We start from the raw sequence: 20,271 nt of genomic DNA on the forward strand, positions 1-20,271 counted from the left end.
GCTTCTTTCTGTCTGCCCCTAGCTTTTTGTAAATGTCTTTAATGTATTGCTGAAAGCATTTTGTAAACTAAAGGAGAACTAAAACTTAAAGGAAAAATATGCCTAAAATGAGTTCTACTTTTAGTTCTGCCTAATCAGGTCCTGTTTGTTTGCTTAGATGCTGTTTCAATATATAAATTGTCTATGTTGTGCTGTAGGGCATCTCTTTCCTTGTGGTTTGTGTGTGAGATCTCAAAGAAGTCTGGCTTTATTTTTTCACAGAAAATTCCTTTGAGTTCAGAAGAGCTGAATATTGCTTCTTAGCTTTTCAAGTCCCAAGGACACCCACAGTCCTGTTAGATAACGGGCCCTGGTATCTGTTAGTTGCGCAGATCTGCATACATTGCTCCCTCTTTCCTGGTGGATCTAATACCAGATATAAGATGCTTTTGTGTGGTGTAAGGCAACGTACTGGGAAAGCCTCTCTGTAACACGGACATGTATCTGTCTGTGCAGCATGACTGCTTATCTGCCTGAAGATAGATGACTCTGCTGGGCTTTCTTTTCCTTACTTGTTACCCAATTCAGTGGGAAACCACAAAGATGTGATAGGACATGCTCGTCAGAGCAAGTGCAAGGGGCGGGCTGTGTGTTGACAGTAGTCTTGGACAGCTGTGGAGGGTTGGCTCCTGCTCTAAGCTGTTTGTGCACTGTGGACACCACTATCTTTGTCCTGCACTCTTGTGAATCGCTGAGAAAAGACTAAGTCTGACCTGTGGCAATTCCTGGGACTGTAGCAGTGTAGGGATCAGTTCAGAGAAAGCATTTGTCTCTTCAGAAGCTGGATCCATTGGAGCACTTGTTGCCCTACTGCGTATTTTGCAATCCAAGTGTTACCCAAGAGTGGCAGTTTAAAGAGCTCTTGCTGACACTTGACAAACTGTCCTGTTGGCTTTCTGCTAGGTGTGTGTGCACCAAATTAAAAAATTGCTTATGCTATAAAATGCTCTTCGTTGTGCTTTCCTACTGGAAGAGCATTCTGTTCTGCTTTGCTAAATGCTGCTATGATTTAATCCCTGTGAAGTCAGTGGGCCAAATTGTTGGGGTTTTTTTTCCTGGTGTAAAATTCATTAAACCCTGTATAGCTGCACCTTCTGGCTCAGTGATATGTAGGCATAAATCGTCATATTGCCCTTCCTACTGAATTCTGTAGAGTGACAATATGGATAGCAAGGAGGTTTATTAATTATGATAAAGTTAGAGACATCCACATATAGACTAGTGCCGTAGGCATGATTTAAAATGCATCAAACAGCAGATGTTCTGTTTCACAGAGGTAAGGTAGGTTGAGTAATGATAAAAACTGTCTAAGCTAGCCACGAACTCTTGCTAAACTATTAAGTAGGTAACTTTTCCTCTCCTTTTTCCTTTCTGTTTTCATTACTTTTGTGCCTATAAATCTGAGATGGAGAAGAAAATGTGCTGCTGAGGTGATGTACTTGGAACTTGGGCAGGGCTAGCTCCATTTGCTTTCCAGCTCTCCCCAGCGCAAGTGACCTCTGAGGGCAGCCAAAGCTTCCCATGTGAGCAATCCTGCAGAAGCAGCAAAAACAAGGAGAGGGAACCCCAACAGCACCCCTGCATGTCCAGCAGCTGTAGCCTGGAACACCTAATGGCAGCAGTGGGTTGCAGCCTTTGCTGACTTAGAGGGGATGGTGGTGTTGAGGAGCCGGCTTGGGCTCTGCTGTGTCTTCCTGCTCCTACTGCAGGCACACATGTCCAGCTGTTGAACTGGAATCGCAGGGTGATGCAGTAGCTATGGCTAACACCGGCCTCCAGTGAGACTGTATGGGAGGAGGCATTTGTTACACACTTAGGAAACAAAAGCATTTAGATAATAGTCTGAGAAGCCGGTGTGAATTGTTAAACTTCAAGCTGAAAAGGCTGAACAGCTGCCCAACCAGAGAAAGTTTAGAATGTTAAATAACCGTATAGAAAGAAATCACTGAGATGCAGGGGCTAATCAGGCATTGCTACAGAAGTGCAGGCAGCAATTTCCTATTGTGTCGCTAATTTGTATCTCCCATTGATAGTTGAATTAGCTAATGAGTCAAATGACTTAACCTCAGCATGAGCTGTTAATGGACAAAGGAATCTAAAGGACTCTGCTTCAGCGTCAAAATGGATGTTGCTGTAGATATTTAGAAAAAAAAAGAAATATAAGAGCATAAAGCAGCCTATAGAAAGTCAAACTTGTACAAGTAGGTGGTTGATTGGAGTGAAGCCACTGTTCAGCATGTTGCCCAAAATGTCTTAAGAAAGCTATATGATACAAGAATATTTGCATGAACATGCTGCCTTTTTCTATACTTGAAAATGTGGAATGTTAAAAGGAGAAATGTCACTTTCCTCACTGAAGGGTGAGAACAAAGGAGAAAGACTTGTCCTGCTTGATCATTTCAGATCCTGGCCAGAAGCAGGAATTTCTCTCTGTCTAGGCAGTATCACGTATGCAAATAGAAGCAGCAAGGTTGAATTGTACATTGGGAAGCATGTAAAGCACCTTGTGATGTTTCATAGTTTGCTCCCTGAAGCCAAAACATATGGATGAAAGGGGCCATGAAGGGAATCTTCTTGGCTGGTATGTAACTGCATGTCTTGTTTGGTAACAATTACTCTAGTTAGTGACAGACCTCTAGTAATGCTGTGTTTAAGAATCCTGTCTAGGAAGTCTGATGTTATGACAGCTGTATGCTAATTTTCTTTCCAGATTTTAACATATGGAAAGGATTCCTGAATGAGTTTCCAGCTACACCAGGGAGTCATTTGTTACAGCCTAACTTGAGAGTATACCTTCTAGCCAGTCTCAAAATGTCCAGACCACCAAAAAGTGATAAAAGCCAAATTATCTTACAGAGATTTAATCATTTCTGAATTACTAAATTCAGTTAATTTTATTTATGTTCTTCTAACATTCAGTTTTCTAGAGACTGAAGTTAATAGTGGTAGTAGATTCAGGTCATGATAATATAGCAATAAGTACTTGAGCTAGTTGTTACCTTAGTTAGTTCAAAGGCTTTCAGAAGAACTTGAAAATTTCCTAGGCAAAAAGAGGAAGGTGGTTTTGAATTGATAATAAATTTAATGTTTCAGTGTCTTTTGAACTTTTGGTTAAAGCAGCATGAAAGCTCTATAGTTAGTAACCAGAATTACTGCCTGCAAATACATTTGGGCTTACTCCAGCATTGGAGTGAACACTGTGAGTACCAGCTGTGGGGAAAAAAAATGGACTGGCACTGTGTAATAGTTAAAAACTTACACAGATTCCATTAATTGAGCTAACATGAACACTCAGTTAATTGGAGATGAATAAGAATCTGCACTTGGGGTCTATGGTACCTCAGTCTCTTGCCCAAATCCACAGAGAACCTCAATGAAGATAAAAAAGTGAACCAAATTACTTTGGCTTTCAGCTTGAAGTGGTAGAGAATATGGTGGGTTTCAATGGGCATTTCTCATCTGTGGCTGCAATCTACCCACCTTCCCTTAAAAATCTGTTTTCTTAATGCAGAAGTTACCTAGAGACAGTTTTCAGCCTAGAAATCAAATATGACCATACAAACTCCTCATGAGTGAGCTCAGTGTATAGCAGCCATTTTTCATATATTGAGGGTTGTACTAGTAGTATGTAAGATGCAAAAAACTGATTTGTGTATTTATTTGCTACTATGACATGCACAGGATATAGATGAATAATGAGGTAAAGTAGGACCTTACAGTCCACTTTTCCTAGGTGGAAATTAGATCTCCACTTGTTACTTGGGCTGGACCATTCTTGGGCCATGGTCTTTGAATTTTTCTTCAGCTGACTTATCAGCAAATTTTGGATAACCTTTCTCTGGCCAAAGATTATTTAGAGTAAAAAACCTGCTTTTATTTGAATGTCTCCAAACACCTCTTGATGTTTACCCAGACATGGGCCTTCATGACAGAAACCCTGGAGCAGAAACTCCCATTTCCTCTTGTATCACAACTTCACTAAACTGACCTAGGTGTGTCGCCAAAACTTCATCTTCTAGACCCTCCTGACTTTTACTTGCAATTTTTCCAGTGCAAATGGCCATTGTGGGACAGTTAATGAATCTTCCATGGAGTCCTCTATTGCTTTTCTTCTTTCAGAGCATAATTATTGTGTTCTTTGCAACCTAGAGAAAAATCTAAAGGGCTGTAGAGATTGTGTGGGCTCTGTCATGTATACTAACTGGTGGGTGCCCCTTGCATGCTGATCCCAGGGGATAACATGAGCCAAAGAGCTGAAAATACTTATCCTCTCATAAGAAGACATATGAGTTATTCATAGTTGAACTAGTGAACCCAGAACCCTTCATCTCTCTGGTGAAACTTGGATGTCTTCTCTAACAGAGACTGTGAGAATGTCTTTTGAAAGCCATTCAATAAATTATTTTGGATCAACTGTTACTTTTTGAAAGATATTTCTTGAAGTTTTTCAGAAAGGAAAAGGATACAGAAGGAATGCTTACAGACCTATTTTTCAACTTCATTACAAAGGAGTAAATATACTGTTGAAAACCTGAAATGTATTAGGTTGTTTAAAACCAAAAGAAATAAGCACATGCATGCTACCTGCCAGGCTGAACTGTTTAACTGAAGTTATGAGTGGTGGTCTCTGAGGGAGCATTTTAGAGCTCAATATGCTGATATTTATCTTCTCCAGGCTGTGCTGGAATGGTTCGCCTACCACTCCCTGTTTTTCAGTAAGTCTGAAGGCATGAAGACCACCAAAACTTTGTTCCTTTCTGAGAGTTGGCTCAGACTTTGGTATTATTTTTGCACCAGGGATTTTGGAAATATTTGTTATCTTCTCTTGGAAGTTTACTTTTCTCTTGATAGTAACATTGGCTAGAAAATGATAACTGTAAGCTTATCATAATTAACTGATCAGTCTGGGGAATTTGCAGAACAATGAAAAATGCAGCTTTCCATACACCTGGCTTAAATTTATTACCCAAATGTAATATCTCATTTCCAGATAAACCATACAGGGGATTATGGAAACTCTCTGTAACAGGGAGTGGAATATCCTACATGCTGAAGATCAGCTGAGTTGTGTTTTGTTGGTGGTTTCTAGAACATTTGGGAATTACTGAAAATATTGAATACATTCTTTCCTAGTGGACATTCTGGACCTCCTGCAATCTTTTACAGTTGTGGATCCTATTTTTCTTTCAAGCTAAAATTCATATTACTATTCTCAGAAATAAGTTGATGCCTGCTTTATTGCTGTTTTGCATAATCTGTCTGAAATCACTGGACAATACTGGTGTTTAAAAAAGGCTGTCAGTTGCTCTGATCTGATGTCAGGATATCAGTCTTTCACAGACTAGGCCAAGCCCATCACAACTGCTTGAGTGCCCCTGTATCTACAGCATCTAACTACTGCAGATTATAAACTGCAGCAGAGAGGACAGGAAGTGAGAATCCTCTTTCCCTTTCAAGTGCCAGAGAACTACAAACAAGAAAATTATCATTTTGTTGCAGTGGAGTTGTTAATGAACATCAGAGCTGGAGTCAGCAAGAAACTGGGTAGGACAACTGTCAGGGCTCATCACCCACATGCACTTGTGAAATAAATGTTCTCTTAGTCGTAAACATTCTTTGCCAGTATCTTTAGGCGCCAGTACTGATGAAACTTAAAGTATTTCTTGTGTTCTACTGAAGATACAGAGGCTTCTGGCTATTTTAACCTGTGTAGCTGGTATGAATGTATGTATGTATGTATTTGTGTAATATTTGTGCTATGCTGGTGATAGATAAACCCAGCATGGGAAGGAATTTCCAGACTCAACATGCCCAATCCTCTGCTTGTTATGGCTTTGGACAACCCTATTGATACATTTATCCTATTCCATTTTAAAATATATTGTTTGCAATCTTTGTGCCTAGGTAAGTCTGTTCTAGAAATTTATTTGTGTGATGGTTGAAAACCAGTCTTCTGATTGCCAGCATAGACAGATTCCCGGCCAGTGGAATGACTGGTTGGTATCTTCTGGCCTTTGCCATTGCTTAAGTAGCTCTAGCTCACAACTACATGTTGTCAACCCCTTCTCCACACTTCCACATTTTTCTTTTGTGTTTCCAACTCAAAAGTCCCAGCTTACAGAAGCAATGGTTCTTACAGGTCCCTGAAACTGTCTTCCATGTGATTTCATTCTAGGACTGTGCCTTCATCTTCAAGGTCATCCACATCCCCTTTATGCATCTCCAGCTGTGCTCCTAATTAATGCTCTGTAGTAACTTTGAATGATTTGAGTATTTAATTGGAGTACTTACTATTGTACTTTCTTTGCTGAGACAAATAATGAAAATATCAAATAAAACTAGTCCCCCCAAACCCACCTTGAACAAAATCTACAATCTAGCCTTTCCCAGGCCTAGGAGTTAATTCAGACAAATTGATTCTCATCTTACCTGCTAGTCAGTTTTGTCTTGTTTTAATTCCTATCCTTTTCATTTTGGCTAAAAACTTCCCCAGGGATATGATAAAAGTTTCCTATTTCTTTTTTTCTTTTTAAACTAAGTTTCCAGAAGGTTATTTTTATCCTTTATTTTTGTCTTTAAAAAAATACTTTATTGAAGGTGGATGTCAGATTAGTTTGACACCATCTGCTTACCCATAATGTATATATGTTATAGTCCATTTATCTTCAGGCTTCTGATTTTTCTTTCCTTGAATTTATTGTGAGAGCCTAAGGTTACTACATAGGTTATAGATCTGTATTTTCCAAAACTAGATTACCCCAGAATTCTCATTCTTTCTTTAAGCATAGGTATTGGATGTTATTCACCAGCTGTATAGCCTCATCCTCTTTTCCCCATCATCAGTTGAGTTATTCATTGATATCTTTGCTCCTGAGTTTCAATTTCATATGCCAAGTTTTATACGTTGAGAGCTTAAGTTTAGTCCTCTGCTCAGCTGCTTGAGTGCAGCATGGCTTACACCCACCTCAGACATGGCCATTTTCTGATCATTAATTCCTGTCCTGCCTTACTCATCCCTCTTGATTACAGACATATTTCAGCCTGGTTCAGCCAAGCCCTGTGGGACTGGTTTTACCATGGCCTTTAGAGTCAGACTCTGTTTTAGTGAGTGTTTGGTGATGTGGTAAGTGGATCAGGTGAAGTCAGGGATACCAGGAAAGACTCACAGCTGCTAACTGTTAATGAAGCATCTCCACTTACCTGGGTGCAGTTCCCTTGCCTGATTCTGACAAAACATGAGACTTCATCTCTCTCGCCTTCTCTCTCCTACAGCTGAGGATAGTTATCAAGTAGTGCCCAGAGCTGCTGCTCCTCACAGATCTGAAAATGATGCCCTGCAGTGGTCTTAGTTTGTCTTGGAGTGAGAGACTGAGTACATTTAATTTATCTGTGTTGTCTTCTTATGTAGATGTAGAAGGAATTTTTATTCAATTTATCATTGTCTTTGGAGTGGCAGGTGGAAACACTCCTCTTTGCCATAGTTTGAAAAAAGAGGTGGTTACACCACCTACACAGTGCTTGACATTTGATAACACTTGACGTGCTTGTGATGGTTATTTGGCATTTTTTAAATCAGTGAGAGCAGTCTGAAATGGAACAAGTTCTGATGCATTATGAAAAGAGAACTATGAATAAAGAAACAGGATCCTCAGTTCCTACTCTCTCCTCATGATGATTGTGGCTTTGCAGTGAGCAGCTGAACTGGTAAGAACATCTATGACTTGAAAGTAATTAAGGCTTCTTTGTTAATTAAACAGAAGAAGAAAGATAAGTGACATTTGCAATTGCTGATGGCTTCTTTATGGTAAATGAATTGCCGGATGGTCGGTGTTGATGTTTTCCAGTTGATTTCCTTTGGATTCTTGGCTGGGATTGCAGCAGAGATTATTATTGTCTCACACATCTGCTAGACGATGAGTTTCCATTGTACCTCACTGCTCACAAACACATGAATAACTTCCACATTCACCACTTGTACGTGTGTCACTGCATCAACATGGGAAGAAACATTCCCGTAGGCATAGAACTCTTGGATATGCTGCATGTGTTTGTTTTTCAAACCAACTGTCCCATCTGTGTGCTCTGTGCCTGTTTTTAATTGAATGTTGAGCAGTGAGGAACACGATTTAAGAAGTATATTTTCTCTCAGTTTTGAGTGGTTTGACTGTAACTTCTCTTGAATGATTGAGTCACTTACCTGCCTGCCAGCAACAGGAGTACATTGCAGGAGTAATGGCATTCTTTGGCGATGCTGTTGGTAACTAAAAGTGTGAGTGTGTTCTTAGTACTTGATGGTTCTTTGCTAGACACCAAGCAAAGTGTTTAGTATGCATTTCATGTGATGTAGTTTAAGCTTTTCACGAAGATGTAGTTTAAGCTTTCCCCCCTGTGCTTTTCTGGGAATCCTAGCATTTATCTGCTGTTGCTACTCTTCTTGTTTGCAACAAGCTGATTGCATTGGGTTTGTGTTTCAAAGTATTGGTGGCAGGGGCCTACAGGGTTGGCTTCTGTAAGATTTTAGATGCTTCCCAGTGCCAGTTGGCTCCAGTATGGACTCACCACTGGCCAAGGCTGAGCCCATCAGCAGTGATGGTAGCTCCTCTGGGATAAGATATTTAAGAAGGGGGGAAAAACCTGCATGATCACAGCTGGAGAGGGGACTGAGAATATCTGAGAAAAACAGACAGCAGGATCAGTGAAGAAGGAAAGGAGGGCTGGGATGTGCTCTGGGTGCTGGAGCAGACCTTGCAGCCCTTGGTGCAGACCATGGTGAGGCAGCCTTTCCACTGCAGCCCACAGAGAGAGATCGACCTGCAGCCTGTGGAAAACCCACACCAGAGCAGATGGATGCAGGAAGGAGGCTGTGACCCCATGGGAAGCCCATCTTGGAGCAGGTTTGCTGGCCAGATTTGTGACCCTGTGGGGGATCCATGCTGGAGCAGTTTGTGAGGAACTGCAGCCTATGGGATGGAGTCATGCTGGAGAAGTTCAAGTAAGACTGCATTCCATGGGAGAGTCTCCATGCTGGAGCAGGGGAAGAGTGTGAGGAGTCCTCCCCATGAGGAGAAAGGAGTGGCAGAGCCAATGTGTGATGATCTGACCACAACCCCCCATTCCCTGATGCCCTGTGCTGCTCAGGGGAAGGAGGAAGAGAAAATCAGGAATAAAGTTTAGTCCAGGAAGAAGAGACGGGTGAGGAGAAGGTGTTTGTAAGATTTAGGTTTATTTCTCATTATCCTACTCTGATTTGATTAGTAATAAATTAAACTAATTTTTCTAAGTTGCCTTGGTTTTGCCTGTGACTGGTGAATGATCTCTCCCTGTGCTTATCTCAACCCATGAACCATTCATAACATTTCTCTCCCCTGCTCAGCTGAGGAGGGCTGTGATCGAGCTGCTTTGGTGAACACTTGGTGTCCAGCTAGGGTCAACCTGCCACACTATTTAGTATTTTCTTTTCTGGGGACACTCCTGTTTGCTAGGCTGGAAAAAAGCATTTGTTTCAGAGGTTCCTGTATCCCAGCTGGAAGTGATAAACATTTCAACTCAGCAAGCATGAATGTGTGTGTAAACAGGACAGAGGTGTACTGCAGCAGAGAAAAATTATGTTAAAAGATTTAAACCATGTTTTGTTTAACTCATTATTATCAGTCCCATTTTTCTTCCAGACAGTTTTATAACAAGTATGTCAGTAGAATAAATCAAATGTACTACTGTAATGGAGCTGTAGGGGCAGATTTAGCCGTGGCACACTCACCATTTACTATGCTGGAAAGCCTTGCAAGCAATGTATTCAGTGAAGTATTCCATGTTTTCTTTTAGTAGAGAGAAACATAATTCTAGTAACATCAGAGTTTTCCAGGTTTTCTTTAATCATTATTTTTTAAAAAACCTAGTGCTGGTTTTACCTTGAATTTCAATGATTTTTCGGAACATATATCTCTCTACATGCATCCTCATGGCCAGCAAAGAACTAGAATAATATATACTGGAACAAATTTATACTTGCATGGTGATAGCATCTTTCTAAATCTTGTGCAAATTCTATACAGTTTTGTTGCTAGTTTTACCTGAAAGAATAGTGGTTAACCAGCCTGTAAGAGAACACTTTCAACTTTCACATTATTATTTGTGGACATCTTTGATAATGTGAATTCTATTGTAGAGCTAAATCCAAATTTCAGTGTTTAAAGAGAATACATTTTGTAGGGTTTGGCTTTACTAGTCCCCTTGCATATATCACTGGAAGTAGAAAGAATTTCAGTGTTGAACTTTTTGCTGTGTTTATGTGCTTAAGCTTTGCATTTGTAATTACCCATCCTCTAATACTACCTCTTTTTTTGGGGGGGGTTGAGCTATGCAGCTGATATTGGTGCTTCTGTGCTTTTTGGGAATAATCTGTAGGAGCAGATCCACAGGAAGTCCCCTTCCACAGCAAAAGAAGGAAGAGGAGACAGGATGTGGACCCTAAACTGATCAACAACCCATACATCCTTCCTTCCTTTCTTACTTCCCTCCCCATGTTAGTTCTGCATACAATGTAGGATGCAGTAGGATGTCTTTTTTCACCTTGGATTCTTTCCGTGTAACTTTTTTTAGGTTTTGCTATTTAAAATAACATTTACTGTTGCTTCTCCATCGTCAGCAACTCGTTCTGCCAACAGCAAATGCTATAAAAATGGGCAAGGCTATATAGACCTGGCTCTGATAGTCCTGTACACTACAAAGGAAAGAGAAAATGAGGGTAAAGGCAGGAAAAGATGGGTCATCTGGAAAAGGCAATACAATATTCTATTTGCCTTCTTTGGGTGTTGTTATCCTGATTCCTTCTGTTTATGTTGTTTGCTGATTGTTTTACCCTATTTTCCTCTTCCCACATTTATACTCTCGCTTCATTGCTTGTGTAAGTTAGTTTTACTGCTTCATGAAGGACAAATATGTTTAATGATCACTTTGTAAAATCAGGGAAATAGTTTTTTTTTTTTTCTTTAGCTAACTACCTGAGATCAAGCTCTTGATCCTTTATGCCACTGCAAAATATAGCTCAGGTACATGCTGTTTGGAGGGGAGAAGGGCATTAAAACCCAGAGGGCAAGTAAAAAGGGTTCACCTGGGAAGCAATAGGAAATAATATCTTTGGCATCACCTTACCCTGAAGAAAATGTTGTTTAAAAGTCAATTTAAGTTTTAGGGCTTGGCTTACGCAGGAGTTGACAATGGTGGAAGTCAATAGGCATTCATGTGTTCTTCATAGACAGAAGAGAGCCTCAAAATTACTTTAAAAGTCTAGAGGGAAGGAGAAAATTATTCAGACTTGGTGGAAGAAGAGAGGTAAAAGCATAATCAGGGAAATAGACAAGACAGACTCTTTCTTAAGGTCTTAAAGATGATGGATGGCTGGAGTGGAGTTGTATAAAATGTGTTTTTTCTGCAAAAGTGATAACTCCTGGGGTATTGCATGTTACACAGGCTCTTATATATCAGGAGCAGCACCTGGCTGGGAGCAGAAGGTAAAAAAGCCTGAGGGGAGAAAAGTGTGACCTTGTTTCTGTAAGGATAGGGAAATGAGAAAGTGGTCAAGTATTTGACATGTGGGTGGAAAATGTCAGCCTCGATGCTAAGCTTGACCTGAGCATCTTAATAACAGATAGAAAAACCCAAGCTGACATTGTGCTGAATTATTTGCATGGCTTTCTCTGAATTGCCTCTGGAGTCTGTCAGCCATGTTTTGTCTTACCAGGAAGGCACTTTGTGGGTTGCAAGGTGCTCTTTTGGGCCTAAAATTCCCATTTTCCTCTCTGCTTCAGTCTATGTAGTTCAATTCTCTCTGAGAGGAACTGGTCCTGCTCTGCATTGACAGGAGAACAGCAACACCCAGGCAGCTAAATTCTCTTGTCCTTCTCAATTTCTTTATTGCAAGCTGTCATGATATTACTGCAAGATGGGTGGTATTTGTTTTAATTACCATTTCAGTTGCTGGTGTTAGTGATTAAATAAGACTCTTACCTTTCACTTAAAATAAATCTTCAGAATTTGTAGGTATTGAGAAAGAGTTTGAAAATGTGGTAATGTGGTGTGAATTATACTCTGGAGGTTTAAAGGCTAGGAAACAAAGCAGCAAACTTTAACCTCCCCTTTATTTTATTGCTGTTTTAGCATCTGAGGTTGCTGAAAATCCTCTTTCCTTTATCTTTTCTGTCCTTTTTTTTTTTTATTTGTTGGTTGCTTTATAATTTTAAGCTACATGGATTGATAATACTGCAGATCAAAAATCACTTCTTCACTTCTAGAATTTTTAATTAGAATTTCCACATGAACATCTCTGCAGATTTTCAGCAGCCAATTGAGGAAATATAAAGAGAAAGAACATGATTTTTAAATGAATGCTCAGCATTGTTGGATAGCTCTTGAGTTTAAATGTAGATGTTACTGAAAGCTACAGTCTGTCAGTAAGTAGAGCAGGGCAGTGCTCTGGTTTCCAGCTACTGTGTAGATAGACTGCAAACTTGAGAAAATTGGTAAAGTGTTTGCAAGAAGAAGGGATTGTGTCTGTATTATGAATTACGGTGATTGTTACAGGGCAAAATTCTTTTTTCTTCTTAAATCTTTAAAGGATTGAGGACTAAGCCATGTTGAACAATGGTGTGCTCATCCAAGGAGAACTGCTGAGTGCATTTAATAATCTTCACTGGTTGTCTCAGCACAGAATGTGCTGATTATAGATAGTGCTGCCTTCAAAAGCATGCTGTTAGCAAGAGCCTTACGTTTATTTTGGTAGATCAGATATGCACATTGCTTCAGACACTCTCCCATGTCCAGCTCCTGTTTGGAAAGCAGAGTTTCAAGGCATTGTTGCTTCTTGCTTTGACCTCTCCCATTGTTTGCTGAGGGGTGATTGCGAATTTTGTATTTTTTCTGGACATGGCACTTAGTGTCCTGGTCTGGTTGACATGGTGGTGTTAGGTCATAGGTTGGACTCAATGGTCTCAGAGGTTTTTTCCAGCCTAATCAATTATGTGATTCTCTCCTGCTGTTGTAATTGTACTGGACAACTGAACATGTTCGCCAGGTAAGAGCAAATACTTTTCCTGTTTCTGTCCTATAACCCTCTAATTTGTTTATGTGTTTTATTTCAAATGCAGACTTTAGTAACGTGCCTGACATCACATCCAGTTTGAAAAGGAGCAGTACTGATGGCACTCTGGACCAAGTGCCACACAGGGAGAAGACTGATCCACCCTTCAGGGTAAGAAAATGCATGACACAACAATCCTTATGAACCAAAAGACAATGGTGTAGTGTTAATGCTCTGCATTTTGTTGGAAAGAATTTACCATATGGCATTAGCTTGAAAAAATTTTTATGCATATTAGGTGCACTTGGAGTTTTAGTAAATTGACCCTGACAGGTCAGCATCTACAGCACAGCTGCTGCATCTGCAGGAGCAGTGTGATGGGGGCAAATGGCAAGCAGGTGGAGACTTGTCAAATTCATTCTTCTGTGTGGCTTGAACCCAGTTCCTGCAGAGAAGAGTAAAGCTGCTACAGCTTTCTAATTCATTCAGTTTATTTTGTCTTCTCTTTATGCTGATATTTCCAGGGCTTACTGATAATATTGCAGTGACCATAGCAATACTACTATGTCAGTTGTTTTAGACTGGCTACAGGCTTGGAGAGGTGCAATGTTCAAAAGACAGTGATTGCCACCCTCTAATCTGGAGACCCTTTATGTGTCTGCAGTTTCTATCTGACATGGCTGGACTAATGGTTCTCCTTCCTTCAGCAAGGGCTTTGGGAGCTGAGGCAGGAATGCGCAGAATTAGTGCCCACCTTCATGCACTGGTCTCCAAAGAGCAGCTTTTTGTCCATTTTGCTCTGAGTCAGGCTAATTGCAACCTGTGTCCAATTGGAGTGCATATTGTTTGGAACCTCCCAGCTGCAAGTGTGGGTAGTGTTTTTGAGTTGGTGGCCATGATTTTACCTGGCATTGCTATTCTGACAACAGAGATGTGTTTTTAAATTCTGTTGATGAGTTGGTTGTATCTTCAAGCAAATTTGGGATAACACTTGTGTTAGCATTCTTGCATAACAGGAATGACGTTAGAATTTTTATGGTTCTGGAATATATTACTGTCCTTGGTGGGTTGTATGAAAAATTGGTAGAGATCAGACAGAATGTTAAAACTCAGAAGACTGGAATAGGAAGATACATTGTGCCTTTAACTATACCTGCTGAGGGGAGCTGTCAATCTTACTTTATTAATTACTTCATAACCTACTTCAGTCTTATACAGGTGATTTTATGCCCTTTCCCTAGAGAATAAGGAGAAGCCCGGTGATTGTGGGTCCTCAGCCCATCTCCTGCTGCACAAGGGGATTCCCACAGAGATGATCTGTGTCCTTATGCTTCCCCAAAGTCTTTGCAACCAGACAAGAACAAGCTGGATTTTCTCCCTTTAGGACACATTGCATTGCTCCTTTGAAAGAAGTATTGTGGATTTCTCTGCTCTGCTTGGCTGTGGGACTTCTGCCTGGCTTTAGAAGGCAGGGATCTTTGTGGGAGCACAGCAGAGGTGACCCCAAGGCTTAGGATGATTTGATGGCTGTTTTCACCAGGCCAGGCTCCCCGAGTACCTTGGGGTGCCCTGCTCACCTGGATTATGCAGTGTCCCCCATGCACTGTGTGGACATAAATGCTGACCTTCTGTCCTGCTGTAGGGGAGGAGATTCTGGGGCATCAGCTTTGCCCTAGCAGAAGAACAAAGCCAGTCCTGATTGCCTGTGTCAAATACACCAGGTGCCAGAAAATTAGGGAGAGTTCTGCGAATTTAAATACACAGGGAACAATTGATGTACACTAGTTGCTGCTTCTAATGCACTAAATTTGCTCGAATGCTCTAAATTGCATGCTGCAATTAAAGCTCAAAAAAAGAGGGGAAAATGGACAGGTCTGCTCCCTGTCCTCCCTCCAGCCTCAAATTTGTCAGATTCAGCAGTTATTAGGGCTTTTGCATGATTTGCTGAAGTAATTGCCCATTCTGTATTGCAGTGCACTTCTTGAGCTGACATGCAGGTCTGCTAGTATCATTTTAAAAATTATCTGAGGCTGTCCTGGTTTTGTAGGTACAAGGGTGGAAAACAGCCTGGCAATCAGAGGCAGTCAGACTGCAGCTGTAAACACATATGTGACAGGTCTATAATTTCTGCAAATGGTTTGTAATTGATTGCTGTCTTTCTGTTGGAGGGTGCCTATTACCGTCAGAGCTTTTTGTCTGACCCTCTTGATGTCCCCAATACATGTAGAAGTAAAGAAAACCCAAACCTAACAGTTAAGTTCAGGTGGTGTACATTGGATGTGCTTTTGTTGTTATGTATAACAGGAATTGAAATTATTTCTGTTTTTATATCTGTGATTTGAGACTGCTCACCAGATGAACAATAACTATTGCTAATAAAAGCTAGTTTGAGGAAATTGTGCAGCCTTGAAAAGTGTAGCATCTGGATTTGGGGTTGTGGAATTTTTTTTCCTTTGCCTTCTGTTTCCTGCATGTGCTGCCTTGACCTCCCACGCCTGTGGACACCATTAGTGCAGTAGGCAAGTAGGCGATGCTGCAGAAGGATGGGGGAGAGGAGCTCTGTAAGCACAGCTCTGTGGAGGAGAGGCTGGTGGTGCTGAGAGGTTCTGAGCACAGCCTGGAACAACAGGCAGTTTGGGATTATTTCAGGGGAGACACAGCTAGAGATGCTCACTTTCCAGCTGACAGCAACCGTAGATGTGCTTGTTTGGCTCTGAGGGAGCAGGCTCCTTTGAAGTTTGGTTGATTTTTGTCCCATAACATGTAAGTAAATAAAAAAAACAGTCTTAAAGCTTTGGATTTAATAGCTGCATGTCTGATTTCTGGACTTTATGTTTCTTGTTTTGAGCATTTTCATTTGTCTGTTTTTCACTATTTTCTTGATCTCATACCAAGCTAAGTTTAGGCATCATCTTAACTAAAAGTACAGTGAGGCATTTGAGAAGTGCCTTATAATCTCAAAGAAATACATCTTTTATTGCATGTGAACTACATGCAAACATGCCTTCATTTAGTCAGTCATTCTTGGATTTTTTTTTTTTTGTAGACTGGGAAGTGAATGCATTTAGGAGGGCAAGAGAGGCTAGTATCGTTCTGGAAATGGAAGCTGTTCCTTATGTTATAAAATATTATTAAAAATACATGGATATCAAGAACCATCCATTCCAGATGCACATTTGTTCTGACAACTCTCTATTCTCTGGGATACCCCATCTGTACTTTAATACCTTTAACCTTATCTTCAATTTTATTTAACAGGGGTAGATATTGTGCTTGTAACACATTGTGCTGAAGTACATTTCTGAACTCTGTTAAAATACTTTTATGTGGCAACAGCATGTTGTCCTTGCTCTTGTTTCTGGAGTATGTAGATGTTCTGTTGACAGAAGAATATGTGACCTCAGAAAATCTGTGAATTGAGCATGCCTGTCAATGTAATTAAGTTTAGTTATGTTTAATCATTTTGAGAAGTAATTGTCTGTGCTCCTGGTGCTCATTAAATCCTGGTATGTTGGCAGTTGCCAAGAATCAAGCTCTCTTTACATCAAAATAGCATGAAGTCGAATGAAAAAAAATTGCAACTCTTCCTTTAGCTAGTTGTGATTTCCAATTGCAAACTATATTGACTAGAAATGTTTTCTCTAGCTCACTGTTTAAGATTAAGGTTTAGTAGTCTTTTACTAACTCACTTATCTTTACTTTGTATTTTCAGTGTATTAAAAATAACCTTTTATGAAACATACTTAGAAGGGGAAATTTTACCATTTAATTACCTATTATTTTAAGGTCTCTAGAAAGAGACCTGCTGTGATCTGAATCTTGGTTGCTCTAAATCTTTTGAGTGTCATCAGAGATACACATTTCTGAAATCACATTAAATCTAACAGACATAAAAAAGTAACTTCATATAAATGCATGTCTGAGAAGGGGAAGATGTATTTTCACTTTAAGTATTTTACAGATCATAAGAAAAACCTTAGGGTATACTCTCTGCAAATATTTCACATAACTTCATTATATCCTCAGCTGTATCTTAGAGGTCTTTAAGAAACTCAAGAAACCCAGTAAAAATAGCTAGTGTGATGGCTTTTAATCATTAAAGAAACAGTCAATGAATACTGAATTGTTTTATGGTGGCATCCTCAAAAATTAACATTGCACGTGCAGAAATGGAAGCTGCTGTGTGAGAAACTTTGAATGTTAACAAGAATTGGCTTTTTAAAGAATGGCCAACTGGTTTCACTTTGTAAGGCTTTGAAATGCTTCCATATTTCTTTCAAACAATGAAGGAAAATTGGTCCTGGGAATAAGTTCAATATAGAAACTTGGGGAAATTTCCTTTGGTGTTGCCTCTTGAAATAGTCACTTTACTCTCAGCACGGGTTATTGATCATACATGAATGTGTGTATATGAGGACAAATCTATCCCCATCATCTCTTATTAAAAAAGAAATCTATACACTGCAGAGACAAACCCCATTTTTTTTCCCTTGACAACACCATTCTTAATGCAATGAACAGCAGTTACGGTTAAAAATCCTAGAACACCTTTCCCTAGCTTGAGCTTATTTAGATTATCTCAACTAATTAATCTTTCCCTCCTGTTGATGACCATGTTCCCTTTTCCTTCATCTGATAAGGAAATGAGAATCCATGGCAAGTCTGATCAGTGGAGTTCATGACACTTTTGGCAAATGCAAACCTGCATCTCCTACAGGATGGAGCATTTTCATCCAATGGTTTCAGCTTTTCATGGGGATGAGGTCTAGGTCAATATGATGGCCCTACTTGAAATACCCATTTTTACAGATATAGCAAACAAAAAGAAAGTAGAAAAAATACGTCCTTGTGTGTTTCAGAAGTCTTGTTCTTGGATGCTTGAGTTTCCTGTGTAATATCAAATCATCCTTGCAGTGTTTTTGAAGCTTGTGTGTTCTGTTTATTGTGGTGCCAATTGTGGCCAGTGCAGTGAGAAGTACATTTCCAGGAAGTCGGCATGTCTGGGACCATGGTGAGAATTCTGGTTTTTGGTTTCCCTGCACACAGCGCCGCTTTTTGTGTTCAAGGAGCCAACGTGCACATATGCCTGACTTGGGCAAGTGTTCAGGTTTTTTTGTAGCCCTTCCAATCAAAAGTGTATGTGCAATTGAGCAGCTCATTTGCTCATATCTGATGGTGGTCAGGAGGTGTGAAAGCAGAGAGAGACTGGGTCAGAAAGCAAACTCATCTTCCAAGTTTTACATCATGCAGCTACCTTAGGAAGATTCCCAAAACAGTGCTTTGAGCAGATGCAAAATACATGTGTTGGGATTTCAAAAAGGAAATCATTCTGTTATCTATTAGCTGATTTCACACAGCTCTTTCTGTAATGAAAATCAGTGAGCATTGTAAAGAGCTTTCTGCTTTTTGCAATTTTGGCCTCTTGTATATACAACATAGCCACAACTGGAAGGGTGGTTTTCATAAGTTGAAGAAATTAGCATTTTGTCTTCAAAATCTCTAAAGCTGATTTCAAAACCCCTCCTTTAGTAGCATGACCACAGCCATCAACTTCTGATGCAGAATAATTCAAGGGTAAAAATCCCTAGGTACAATATATATTGAGGTCTAAGTTCAAACCAGGATGAGAGAAAATGTATCTGATTGCTTGTCTGCCTGAATGTTCAGTTGTTAAAGAAAAAAAGCATGGTTGGATTTTTGGGGAGAGGAAGGGGCAACTGTGGTAGTTGCCATGGAATGGCAGGAGTGGAAGGTAGTTGGTAATCATTACTCATACTTTCAGTCCAATCCCAACAGAAAATTCATGCAATTGTTCAATGTTTGTGGAAGATTTGAATGGTATTTTCTCTTCCAGAAGAATGCAACTGGATGCTGGTAATGATGTATTCCTATGATTTATCACCTAGAAAACATTGTACATTGTGATCTGTAGCAGATGGGCTTTGGAGTAGTTTGGGGCACTGTTGTTCAAAACACACCCAACTGCTTTCTACTGCTGCTGTCCGTAAATGTAATCCTATTTTTTATATGGATCATATGTTATTATATATATGAGGTGGTTCATTTATTTATTTTGATCTGGTGATGACATTCATCACTCTCAGAGATGAGTATGGGATCACCCGTCTGACTGTGTGTATATAGGCAGTGTACATGAAATAATTTTGTTAAGCAGCCTGTAAAAATTAAAAACCTTGGAAAGGGAATGTTAGTACTAACCAAGTTGTTGAGCTCCACTGAAAGAAAACCTAGCAGAAATGACCAGAAGCTTAACAGAGCCCCATACCCACTTCTTGCATGGAGGCAATTCCAGCTGAATGTCGTGATGGCTTCTCATTAGCTCTGTTTTGCATTGCCCGGGCAGTTCCCACTTGCACAGCATGTCATTAATTGCAGGAGAGCTGCCTGCCTCAAGGTGTACTCAGCATCCATAGGACATGAAGGATTTTTCCTTTATTTTAATCATGAAAACTTCTTTTTTGCAGTTGATGACATCCAAAAGCCTGGGGAGTAGTCTGCAATTAACATCCTTTTTTTTTTTTTTTTACTTTGTAGGAGGGGAATTAACAACATGGTATCATGTATAGCCTCTGCAATCCAAGTGTCATTTTCTTCCAGATGTGACATGCATTTAGGGAATCTCAGAGCTGACACGGAAAAATGGCATGTTTCTCAGCAGTGGTTTCCTTGATTCATTTGTGCCTGGAGGGGACTGTTCTGCATTGAAAGCATGACAAGCCTGTGGGGAGTTTTGCTAATTATTGTGCTTCCCTTGCACATAGCCCAGCCTACGGTGACCCTACCAGAGATGGTGGCTCCAGCAGTGGGGACCTGCTGCTGGACCTCTGCTCTCTTCCTGTGCCTTTTGAGAAGGGTATCAGTGAAACTGTGGTCCTTCAGAAGTTCATAAGAATTTTGCAAATTAATCTAATTAATTAGATTAATTATTCAGTGTATTAATCTATCACTCAGAGAAGGCACCAGAACTGGTAGACTACAGGTTACAGAAAGCCTAAACCTACCAGTGAGTGCTACTGCCCAGTCCTGGATTTCACTTTGTTGTGTTGATTCTGGAGTTCTGCATCCCCTATGGATGGCCCAAAATTCAAGTGTAAGATCTGTGAGTCTTGGCTAACACCGCGAAGGAGCTGCAAAAC

The 20,271-nt window shown here is 40.2% G+C and overlaps 1 protein-coding gene across 4 annotated transcripts in view; it reads left to right on the forward strand.

Annotated features, from left to right (window-relative positions):
• Positions 1-20,271, forward strand: part of TIAM2 (TIAM Rac1 associated GEF 2) — an 88,898-nt gene that overhangs the window by 44,017 nt on the left and 24,610 nt on the right. For 2 of the 4 annotated variants that reach the window (XM_063151329.1, XM_063151330.1), the window contains exon 14: positions 13,182-13,285. In XM_063151329.1, coding sequence (XP_063007399.1) covers positions 13,182-13,285 — 104 coding nt within the window. Of the gene's footprint in view, positions 1-12,902; positions 13,109-13,181; positions 13,286-15,666; positions 15,878-20,271 lie in introns of those variants that run through there. The other 2 variants (XM_063151332.1, XM_063151333.1) reach the window with 2 other exon arrangements.

The sequence above is a fragment of the Melospiza melodia genome, chromosome 3, assembly GCF_035770615.1.
Source record: "Melospiza melodia melodia isolate bMelMel2 chromosome 3, bMelMel2.pri, whole genome shotgun sequence".
NCBI classification, from domain to species: domain Eukaryota; kingdom Metazoa; phylum Chordata; class Aves; order Passeriformes; family Passerellidae; genus Melospiza; species Melospiza melodia.